Source organism: Macaca mulatta, chromosome 3 (assembly GCF_049350105.2).
Source record: "Macaca mulatta isolate MMU2019108-1 chromosome 3, T2T-MMU8v2.0, whole genome shotgun sequence".
In the NCBI taxonomy this organism is placed as follows: domain Eukaryota; kingdom Metazoa; phylum Chordata; class Mammalia; order Primates; family Cercopithecidae; genus Macaca; species Macaca mulatta.
The window spans coordinates 73,275,642-73,288,181 of record NC_133408.1 but is presented as its reverse complement, the minus strand read 5'-3'; the positions used below and the strand labels follow the sequence as shown (position 1 = coordinate 73,288,181).

General features: G+C 44.6%; 1 protein-coding gene across 2 annotated transcripts in view; it reads left to right on the top strand.

The window, feature by feature from the left end:
• The window catches only part of EGFR (epidermal growth factor receptor), a 194,974-nt gene extending 182,733 nt beyond the window's left edge, over positions 1-12,241 (top strand). For both annotated transcript variants that reach the window (XM_015133436.3, XM_028845766.2), the window contains exons 23-28: positions 561-707; positions 2,104-2,201; positions 2,969-3,136; positions 3,505-3,552; positions 4,290-4,398; positions 5,904-12,241. In XM_015133436.3, the coding sequence (XP_014988922.2) occupies positions 561-707; positions 2,104-2,201; positions 2,969-3,136; positions 3,505-3,552; positions 4,290-4,398; positions 5,904-6,265 (932 nt within the window). In that variant the 3' untranslated portion in view covers positions 6,266-12,241. The remainder of the gene's footprint in view (positions 1-560; positions 708-2,103; positions 2,202-2,968; positions 3,137-3,504; positions 3,553-4,289; positions 4,399-5,903) is intronic.
• The last annotated feature ends 299 nt before the right edge of the window (positions 12,242-12,540 follow it).

Genomic DNA, 12,540 nt, shown 5'->3' with positions numbered 1-12,540 from the left:
CTGATTCAATTTTGGAGCTCATTATTGGTCTGTTCAGGGATTCAGTTTCTTCCTGAGGTTTTTATTTTTATCAAAAGGAACATAAGCTTTTTCATTTCCAATTTTTTATGATCTAAAAATGTGCAGTTTACAGCCCTGTTCAGAATCTGCATCTTCCTCCTTCTGCAGATACAGGTCCCTCAGAGCAGGTGACTGAGTGTGTATCCTGTCTGGAGCATAATATTTATGCTAGTAGAGTTACTGTTGTCTTTATTGTTAATTACCAAAGTTTACCACTTATCAGTCACTTACTACTTGCTGGACATTGCGCTAATACAACAGATTTCAGTTGTATTATCTTGTTGGGCACTCACAGCCATCCTGTGAAACAGATACTGTTCTTATCCCACTTTATAGAGAGGTGAACTGAGGCTTCCAGCACTGAAGCAAATTGCCCAAGACTACAGAAATGTAGGTTTCTAAACATCAAGAAACAGTAACCAGTAATGATGACTAAAGCAAGGGATTGTGATAATTCATTCATGATCCCACTGCCTTCTTTTCTTACTTCATCCTCTCAGGGGTGACCGTTTGGGAGTTGATGACCTTTGGATCCAAGCCATATGACGGAATCCCTGCCAGCGAGATCTCCTCCATCTTGGAGAAAGGAGAACGCCTCCCCCAGCCACCCATATGTACCATCGATGTCTACATGATCATGGTCAAGTGTGAGTGACCAGTGGGGCTGTCCACACTGCTAGCTGAGCCTTGGTGGCTGCTCTTAGCCAAACAGCTGGGGCCTTTGCATCCCTGGAGAAATGTCATCACATTACTTAAGGCAGGCACACAAATCCAGAAACATCTGTAAATACCCCTTCAAGCATTCTTCTAAAGATACTTCTTGACTCATTGGGCAGTGTGACCTGACATTTGCCTATGTTTGCAAGCAAATAAATAAAACAAGTCTTCCGCAAGCCATTACACCGAAATACTCTATTCGCCGAGTTACTCAATGAAATACCGAGTTGCCCTGTATTTTGAAGCCTGTTACCAGAGAGACTGAATGTTTTTAAATGCATTATAGTGAGTAACAACATAAGGCTAATAGAGTCAACATTTCTGCTTTGACTTAAACCTTTTAAACCAGTGGATTTATGTGAAGTCTCTGCACATAAGAGTGTGTAATTTGATCGATGCTATCATTCTACCAGATTCACGAGTGCAGTGGGCTCTGGAGGTAGCATTACATACATGGGATGAGCATTCGCAAAAGAAAGTTGTATAGGGAATATGACAGAGCCAAGTTAATGTAAATATTAGTGCCTTTCTGAACTCTAGACCACAGAGTTAATCTTTTTTAACTTCCTTGGTTTGAGCTGAGGAAGCTGTAATCCAGAGAAGCCACGTGATTCGTCTAAGGTTACATAGCAGTCTGGCCTAAAATAGCTTGACATCCTGTGGACGGAAAATAAATGTGATCCCTCAAGAGGCATGAGGATTTCCAGGCAGTAGCTGTACCTCCAACTTGTTTAATCTGGATTTAGATGGTTGGGTAGTCACATGCAGCAGCACAGTTAACAGTGTATCCTTCTATGGAAGTTGCCAGCGCAGCCAGCCCTCTCACTTGCATGCATGCCCACTGCGTATGTGCTGTACTGGAGACGCCAGGGGCAGGGGCCCGGACCCAATCCCAAATTCTTTAAAGCCTATTTTTCTACGTTGCATCTGATTTCCTGCCTGAAGGAATGCTGAGGGTGGATGTCGAGTGAGGACCTTGGTGCAGGGCACCCTGCAGTCAGGATAGTTCACAGAGAGCAATTGCACAGACCCACACTGCTCCATCCCCTCAGGCAACAACACAGGATGCTGACCCCAGGAAGAGTGGGCGTAGAAAAACTGGAGGGCATTATTGTTATTCTGATTCAAATGTACGGTGCTGGCATGGTCTTTAAACAGTAACCAGTACTAGTTGGCCAAGACAGAAAAGTCTACCACAAAGACTTGGTTCTTTCATCACTTATTTGACTGGAAGTGTTGCATCACCAATGCCTTCTTTAAGCAATGCCGTCTTTATCATTTCTTCCAGTGTTGTAATTGCACTGTTTTTTCTCATTCCTTCCCCAGGCTGGATGATAGACGCAGATAGTCGCCCAAAGTTCCGTGAGTTGATCATTGAATTCTCCAAAATGGCCCGAGACCCCCAGCGCTACCTTGTTATTCAGGTACAAATCGTAACCTGTCCTTCCATTGGGAAGAGTCCCTCTAATAAGCATCTCATGTCACTGTGCTCTGTCACATGCCAACCTGGCCTCCCTGTGTCCCAGATCGCATTATTAAACCCCCCAGCGCATTAGAGCAAGCCTCAGTTAAGGCGCAGGCCACATCGTGAACTAAGCAGGGTCCGTGAGTGGGGCCCACCCAACTCCATCTCCCCGTCCCCGCCTGAACTCTCCTCCCACACTCATCCTCACTGTCCAGCTAGCCAAAGCTTCAGCTGGGTCTAACAGAGAAGCATGGTGTGTTGGCCTTAGTGTCAGGCAGACCTGGCTTCACACCCCTGACCCTCCACTTCATCCCATCACCCAGGCAGCCGATCCACCTATCTCCTTCCATAACATGGGAATACCAAAACCAGGCTCACAGGATTGGTCTCAAAGATTTAATAAGATATGTTGCAAAATACACTCCCTAGTACCTCACAGCAAGGTGCACACTCGATGAACGCTGCAGCTTCTTCCCTGTTTCCTCAGAAGCTATTTGCATCCCATGTAGGGGCTTTCAAGCATCAAAGGATGGTTCATGTTTTATTTTAAGGCACCCACATGCCATGAGGGAGGCAGCTATAATTCAGAGAACTAAGGGGGATTTCATTATAACAAAATTGGCAAACACACAGGCACCTGCTGGCAATAGAGCCCTGCTCCTATAGCCAAGAAGTGGAATAGCATCTCTGCGGGCCATTCTAATAGCCTCAAAATCTCTGCACCAGGGGGATGAAAGAATGCATTTGCCAAGCCCTACAGACTCCAACTTCTACCGTGCCCTGATGGATGAAGAAGACATGGACGACGTGGTGGATGCCGACGAGTACCTCATCCCACAGCAAGGCTTCTTCAGCAGCCCCTCCACGTCACGGACTCCCCTCCTGAGCTCTCTGGTATGAAACCTCTGTCTCTCTCAAGCTGTCTCTCAAATTGAACAAAATGAATGAATTTTAGGGAAAATAACAGCCATCTAGTGAAACTCACATGGAGATGAAGTCAATTTTAACCAAATGGTAAAATCAAAATAAATTAAATAAGTGTATTACTTTATTGCATTGCAACAACTTGATTGTAAGCCTTTTAGGTCCACTATGGAACAGAATTAAATCAAAACTAAACATAGTTGCTCTAAAACTAATGATTAAGACAAAAATTAAACACCTTCACGATATCCTCCATGAGGCACACCACTTGCATTCAGGAAAAGTGGATGAGATGCGGTACAAGCATTCCATGGGCAACTTCTCTGTTTCTTTTTCAGAGTGCAACTAGCAACAATTCCACTGTGGCTTGCATTGATAGAAATGGGGTATGTATGAACACCTTATAAGCCAGCATTTACAGCTCTGCACTACGACTCTATTATACATGGAAAATGCCTTAACCTAAATAATCTTAACCCAGATAATCTTGAGTTTTCTTCCTGTGTGGGTTTTTCCCCTGCATGGCTGTCACGCCTCACAGTGCCATTCAAAGCGTGGCTCCTGGACCAGTAGCAGCATCACCTGGCAGCTTGTTAGAAATGCCATTTTTCAGGCCACCGCCCCAGATTGACCAAATCAGGACCTCTGGGGGTGGCGCCCAGTAGTCTTTGTTTGAGCCACCTTCCAGGTAATGCTGATGCCTGTTGAAATGTGAGGCTCTGGTCTAGACCACACTGTGCCATGCAGAAACCACTAGCCACATGTGGCTACTTCAACTTAAATGTTAGTAAGTTTAAATGAAATGAAATATAAAATTCAGTTTCTCACACATATGAAGTGTCCAGTAGCCACACGTGCCTAGTGGCAACCGTATTGAAGAGCACCGCTCATAGCATACCTCCCTCACTGCAGAAAGTTCTGCTGGACAGCACCCAGCACAGCCCTGCTGCCCACCCTGCAGCCTGCGGCCCAGTAGCACGGGCACCCGCTAGGGTGCAGACTCTCAGGCCTGCCTGACCTACGAATCAGAACCTGCATCTCAAGGAGATTTCAGGTGATTTTTGCACACACTGAAGTTGGAGCAGCCCTGACTGGAGTAACCTTCCCTCATTTCCTCCTGCAGCTGCAAAGCTGTCCCATCAAGGAAGACAGCTTCTTACAGCGATACAGCTCAGACCCCACAGGCGCCTTGACTGAGGACAGCATAGACGACACCTTCCTCCCAGTGCCTGGTGAGTGGCTTGTCTGGAAACATTCCTGCTCCTCAGCCTCCTTGACCCACTCAGCAGCAGCCAGTCTCCACCACCCAGTGTCCAAGCCAGGTGCTCCCTCCAGCATCTCCAGAGGGGGAAACAGTGGCAGATTTGCAGACACAGTGAAGGGCGTAAGGAGCAGATAAACACATGATGGAGCCTGCACAAGCTCCTTGTTGTGTCTGGGTTGTTTGCTGTACCTCTGTTTTAAGAATGAATCTGCAAAATTTCCAGATTATGAAACAAACGACAGACATACGTGTGTGTGTGAGTATGTGCATGATGTGTGTACATCTGTGTATGTGTATGTGTGTGTGTGACAGATTTGATCCCTGTTCTCTCTGCTGGCTCTATCCTTGACCTGTGAAACATATATTTAACTAATTAAATATTAGTTAATATTAATAAATTTTAAGCTTTATCCAGACACTCACAACCTGCTAACACACACACATATATACACACACATACACATACACACACATATACACACACCACACACATACACAGACCACACACACCATACACAGACACATACACATGCACACACATATACACACACATACACCACACACACACATACATGTATACACACTTACACCACACATATACCACACATACCACAAAAACCCCACACACATACACACACATATACACACAGACACCACACACACGTATACACACACATATATACACACACACACACCACACATACACACCACACACACGTACACACGCCACACACATACACCACAGACATGTACACACACCACATACATGTATGTGTGCACACATACACACCCACACCACACACACACCACACATACATACACACATACCACACACCACAAAAACCCCACACACATACATATACACACCACACACACCACACATACACACACCACACATGTACACTTACCCACACCATAGACACACACGTACACACACCACATACACATATGTACACACACACCCACACCACACACAAACACATACCACACTTACATACCCACAAAGACACATACACACCACACACACCATACATACACATGTACACACACACCACATATACACACACATACACACCACACATGCACATACCACACACATACAAACATACACCACACACACAGCACACATACACACTCATATACACACACCAGACACACATACCACATACACACCACACATACATGTACACATGCATGCACACACACACACACACACACACACACACACTGTCCTCAAAGCAGGCTATCCTCTGAGAACTTTAAATTTACAAAAGACACACGTGTCCATTACTTTGAGAAGTGCAGGAAAGAACCCACTTTCTTTTGCAGCAACAGCAAGAGGGTCCTCCCAAGGCTCCTGCTCCCTGTCATAAATCTCCCTGTTGAAGACATTCATGGGGTTCAGAACCCGGGGATCTTGCATGGGATGGTGCTTTGCTGATTACTTCACCTCTGATTTCTTTCCACTTTCAGAATACATAAACCAGTCTGTTCCCAAAAGGCCCGCTGGCTCTGTGCAGAATCCTGTCTATCACAATCAGCCTCTGAACCCTGCGCCCAGCAGAGACCCACACTACCAGGACCCCCACAGCACCGCAGTGGGCAACCCCGAGTATCTCAACACTGTCCAGCCCACCTGTGTCAACAGCACATTCGACAGCCCTGCTCATTGGGCCCAGAAAGGCAGCCACCAAATTAGCCTGGACAACCCTGACTACCAGCAGGACTTCTTTCCCAAGGAAGCCAAGCCAAATGGCATCTTTAAGGGCTCCACAGCTGAAAATGCAGAATACCTAAGGGTCGCACCACAAAGCAGTGAATTTATTGGAGCATGACCACGGAGGACAGCATGAGCCCTTAAAATCCAGACTCTGTCAATACCCAGGACCAAGCCACAGCGGGTCCTCCATCCCAACAGCCATGCCCACATTAGCTCTTAGACCCACAGACTGGTTTCTCAACGTTTACACCGATCAGCCAGGAAGTACTTCCACCTCGGGCGCATTTTGGGAAGTTGCAGGTGCATTCCTTTGTCTTCAAACTGTGAAGCATTTACAGAAACGCATCCAGCAAGAATATTGTCCCTTTGAGCAGAAGTTTATCCTTCAAGGAAGTATATTTGAAAAAAAAAAAAGTATATGTCAGGATTTTTATTGATTGGGGATCTTGGAGTTTTTCATTGTCACTATTCATTTTTACTTCCATGGGCTCTTCCAACAAAGAAGAAGCTTGCTGGTAGCACTTGCCACCCTGAGTTCATCCAGGCCCAACTGTGAGCAAGGAGCACAGGCCACAAGTCTTCCAGTGGACGCTTGATTCCAGTGGTTGTGCTTCAAGGCTTCCACTGCAAAACACTAAAGATCCAAGAAGCCCTTCATGGCCCCAGCAGGCCGGATCGGTACTGTATCAAGTCATGGCAGGTACAATAGGATAAGCCACTCTGTCCCTTCCTGGGCAAAAAAGAAATGGAGGGGATAGAATTCTTCCTTAGACTTACTTTTGTAAAAATGTCCCCACGGTACTTACTCCCCACTGGTTGACTAGTGGTTTCCAGTCGTGAGCGTTAGACTGACTTGTTTGTCTTCCATTCCATTGTTTTGAAACTCAGTATGCTGCCCCTGTCTTGCTGTCATGGAATCAGCAAGAGAGGATGACACATCAAATAATAACTCGGATTCCAGCCCACATTGGATTCATCGGCATTCAGACCAATAGCCCACAGCTGAGAATGTGGAATACCTAAGGATAGCACCGCTTTTGTTCTCGCAAAAACATATCTCCTGATTTGAGGCTCAGATGAAATGCATCAGGTCCTTTGGGGCATAGAGCAGGAGACCACAAAAATGAAGCTGCTCTGAAATCTCCTTTAGCCATCACCCCAACCCCCCAAAATTAGTTTGGGTTCCTCATGGAAGATAATTTTCTCCTTTTACTTCACTTTAAAAGCTATTTACTCAGAGTATATGTTCCCTCCAGGTCAGCTGCCCCCAGACCCCATCCTTACCCTTTGTCAAACAAAAAGTGTCTCCGCCCTGAGTCAGCTATTCAAGCACTTACAGCTCTGGCCACAACGGGACATTTTACAGGTGCGAATGAGAGTGGCATTATGAGTAATGTGGAATTCAGGTAGTAAATATGAAACTAGGGTTTGAAATTGATAATGCTTTCACAACATTTGCAGATGTTTTAGAAGAAAAAAAGTTCCTTGCTAAAATAATTTCTCTACAATTGGAAGACTCAGCTAGTTAGGATCCCACCTTTTTTCTTAATCTGTGTGTGCCCTGTAACCTGACTGGTTAACAGCAGCCCTTTGTAAACAGTGTTTTAAACTCCCCTAGTCAATATCTATCCCATCCAATTTATCAAGGAAGAAATGGTTCAGAAAATATTTTCAGCCTACAGTTATGTTCAGTCACACACACATACAAAATATTCCTTTTGCTTTTAAAGTATTTTTTGACTCCCAGATCAGTCAGGGCCCCTACAGCTTTGTTAAGAAAGTATTTGATTTTTGTCTCAATGAAAATAAAATTATATTCATTTCCACTCTATTATGCTCTCAAATACCCCTAAGCACCTATACTAACGTGGTATGGGTATGAAAGGTACAAAGATAAATAAAACATAGTCCCTGATTCTGAGAAATTTACAATTTAGCAAAGGAAATGGACTCAAAGATGCTAACCTTAAAACAACCTGACAAATGCTAGACAGGACCCGTCAGCCAGGCACTGTGAGAGCACAGAGCAGGAAGGTTGGGTCCTGCCTGAGGAGACCTGGAAGGTTCATCAGGGAGGCCTCACAGGAGGATGACCAGGTCTCAGCCACAGGGGAGGTGGAAAGTGCAGGTGCAGCAGGGGCACCCTGATCAAGGAAACAGCTGCCAGACGCCTTCACTGCTGAAGTCCGCATAAGGCTGAGGTCAGTCGCCCGAGCAACCTGCTCCCTCTAAGCCAGGGGATGAGCTTGGCTCATCCCGCAAGATCCCTAAAAGTTGCATCCCCCACGGGGATTTTGAGCTATCATCTCTGCACATGCTTAGTGAGAAGACTACGCAACATTTCTAAGAATCTGAGATTTTGTATCGTCAGTAAACCACTTCCATTATTCATTCACCTCAGGACAAACAGAAATATTTCAGTCAGAACTGGGAAACAGGACTCACATTCTGCTGTCACGTATGTGTCAAGAAGCAGATGATTGATGAGGCAGCTCAGTTGTAAGCGAGTCACATTGTAGCATTAAATTCTAGTATTTTTGTAGTTTGAAACGCTAACATAATAAAAGAGCAACAGCTATTCTAGCTTTCTTCTCCTTCATATTTTAATTATCCACCATAAAGTTTAGTTGCTAAATGTATTAATTTTAAGATTGTACTTCCCAAAATAGTTCTCACTTCATCTGTCCAGGGAGGCACAGTTCTGTCTGGTACAAGCCGCAAAGCCATTGGCCTCTCCACGGATCTGGCGACCATGGTGGGCAGGTCGGGAGAGGAGCTGCCCAAAGTCCCATGATTTTCACCTAACAGCCCTGTTCGTCAGTTCTCAAAGCTTGGACTCCATCCCTGAAGGTCTTCCTGATTGATAGCCTGGCCTTAATACCCTTCAGGGAGCCTGTCGGCTGTTTCTTCCTCAGGTTCCTGGAAGACCTTACCCCATGACCCCAGCTTCAGATGTGGCCTTTGGAAACAGAGGTCAAAGGAAAGTGAGGAGCTGAGAGCTCATATTCACAGGTGCCCCCAGCGTTCGTGCGTCTTCTTGCATCATCTCTAAGGAGCTGCTCTAATTGCTCCATGCCTGTCACCCCATGAGGGATCAAAGAAGGGATGAGTCTTCTAAACTCTATATTCGCCGTGAGTCCAGGTTGTAAGGGGGAGCACTGTGGACGCATCCTATTGCACTCCAGCTGATGACAACAAAGCTTAGGTGTTTGCTGAAAGTTCTTGATGTTGTGACTTACCACCTCCGCCTCACAACTGCAGACATAAGGGGACTGTGGATTGCTTAGCAGGAAAGGCACTGGTTCTCAAGGGTGACTGCCCTTGGGAATCTCCTGGTCCCAACCAGAAAGATTGTGACTGGATTTTCTCAGGTGCAGCCCAGCCATAGGGCCTTTTCAGAGCACCCCCTGGTTATTGCAACATTCATCAAAGTTTCCAGAACCTCTGGCCTAAAGGAAGGGCCTGGCGGGGGTCTGCTTGGCACTCGCTGGGGGGCCACCCACCCAGTGCCACTCTCACTAGGCCTCTGGTTGCTCTTGCGTAGGATGAGGCTGGTTAGTGACTGGAACTCAGCACCTCCCCTCAGGCAGAAGAGAATCACCTGTGGAGCTTCAAAAGAAGGGGCTTGGGGTCTCTGCAGACCAATTCAACCCAAATCTCAGGGGCTCTTTCATGATTCTAATGGGCAACCAGGGTTGAAACCCTTATTTCTAGGGTCTTCAGTTGTACAGGACTGTGGGTCTGTACCAGGGCCCCCAGTCAGAGTAGAATAAAAAGCTGGGTAAGGTAGAGATTCCCATGTGCAGTGGAGAGAACAATTTGCAGTCACTGATAAGCCTGAGACTTGGCTGCTAGTGGCCATTCCAAAAGCCTCCAATTCATCATCGTCACCAGCAGTTCAGCTGGAAAGGGGCAAATACCCGCACTGGAGCCTTGAAAAAGCCCTGGGAACCCTCCACATTCTCTAAGTAAGTTGTTGAAACCAGTCTCTCCCCTCCTTTGTGAATGAGCTGCTATTCCGCGTAGGCAACACCTATTGAAATTGCCCTCAACGTCTACTCTGCATTTCTTTCTTGTGATAAGCACACATTTTTATTGCAATATAATGATCTGCTCACATTTCCTTGTCTGGGGGCTGTAAAACCTTGCAGAACAGAAATCCTTGCCTCTCTCACCAGCCACGCCTGCCATACCAGGGGTACAGCTTTGTACTATTAAAGACACAGACAGGATTTTTAAATGTAAATCTATTTTTGTAACTTTTTTGTGGGATATCGTCCTCTTTATGTAGCACTGAACTTTGTACAATATATTTTTAGAAACTCATTTTTCTACTAAAGGAAACACAGTTTACTTTAGAGAGACTGCAATAGAATCAAAATTTGAAACGGAAATCTTTGTTTAAAAGGGTTAAGTTGAGGCAAGAGGAAAGCCCTTTCTCTCTCTTACAAAAAGGCACAACGTCATTGGGGAGCTAAGCTAGGTCATTGTCATGGTGAAGAAGAGAAGCATCGCCTTTATATTTAGAAAATTTTAAAAGATGATGGAAGGCACATTTAGCTTGGTCTGAGGCAGGTTCTGTTGAGTCTGTTGGGGCAATGTTAGTGGAAAGGGCTCACTGTCTGTTGTTACAACTAGAAAAATCCAGTTGCATGCCATACCCTCATCATCTGCCAGTGTGACCCGGTACATGTAAGAAAAGCAATAACATAGCATTTTGTTGGTTTATATATACACTGTGACTTCAATGCAAATGATTTTATTTTTATATTTAAAATTGATGTGCATCTATCAGTATAAACTAGTCATATCTGGAGAGCCCTAATAATGTTCAGCACACTTTGGTTAGTTCACCAACAGTCTTACCGAGGCTGGGCCCAGCCACCCTAAAGAAGTTATTCAGCCCTGGCTGCAGTGACATCACCTGAGGAGCTTTTAAAAAGCTTAAAGCCCAGCTACACCTCAGACCAATTAAAGGCAAATCTCTGGGGCTGAAACCCAAGCATTTGTAGTTTTAAAGCTCCTGAGGTCATTCCAGTGTGCAGCCAAAGTTGAGAACTACCGGCCTAGGGATTAGCCACAAGGACTTGGACTTGCAGGCAAATTCTGCAGGAGTATGTGATTCTCAGGACTAGAGAACTGAGACACAAAGACCTCCGCATCTGTCGCTGAGAGTCAAGAACCTGAACAGAGTTTCCATGAAGGTTCTCCAAGCACTAGAAGGGAGAGTGTCTAAACAATGGTTGAAAAGCAAAGGAAATATAAAACAGACACCTCTTTTCCATTTCCTAAGCTTGCTCTCTTTATTAAGGGTGGACTAGTAATAAAATATAATATTCCTGATACTTAGGCAGCTGACATTGTTGCTCTCCCCAAAGCAACCAAGTAGCCTTTATTTCCCACAGTGAAAGAAAACATTGACCTATCAGTTACATTACAAAAGGCAGATTTCAAGAGGATTAAGTAAGTGGTTGGATGGCTTTTAGAAAAACAAGAATTCAAGAAGAGGATTCATGCTTTAAGAAACATTGGTTATACATTCTTCACAAATTATACCTGGGATAAAAACTGTAGCAGGCAGTGTGTTTTCCTTCCGTGTCTCTCTGCACTACCCACAGTGTGTCCTCTGAGGCTGCAAGTCTATCCTATCTGAATTCCCAGCAGAAGCACTAAGAAGCTCCACCCTATCACCTAGCAGATAAAACTATGGGGAAAACTTAAACTCATGCATACATTTCTGGATGCATTTACTTATCTTTTTAAAAAAAGGAATCCTATGACCTGATTTGGCCACAAAAATAATCTTGCTGTACAATACAATCTCTTGGAAATTAAGAGATCCTGTGGATTTGATGACTGGTGTTAGAGGTGACAATGTAACCGACTAACAACAGACAGCAATAACTTCGTTTCAGAAATGTTCAAGCAATAGCTTTGTAGCTTCGACATATGGTACGTTTTAACCTTGAAAGTTTTGCAATGATGAAAGCAGTATTTGTACAAATGAAAAGCAGAATTCTCTTTTATATGGTTTATACTGTTGATCAGAAATGTTGATTGTGCATTGAGTATTAAAAAATTAGATGTATATTATTCATTGTTCTTTACTCATGAGTACTTTATAATAATAATAATGTATTCTTTGTTAACAAAGCTGTTTTGGTACTAGTTATTAGTCATATCTAACCAACTGTAGATGTTCTTTCCTGATAACTTTTTAAAAAATTAATAAACTATTTTTAGAGCAGTTTTAGGTTCACAGCAAAACTGAGCAGAAAGTACAGAGAGCCCCCCTTTCTCTATCAGCCTCTCCCACCATCACCATCACACCCCAGGAACCAGATAACTTTTTAGTGGAAAAAAAATCCAGGCCAGCTCAGAGGCTTCCTC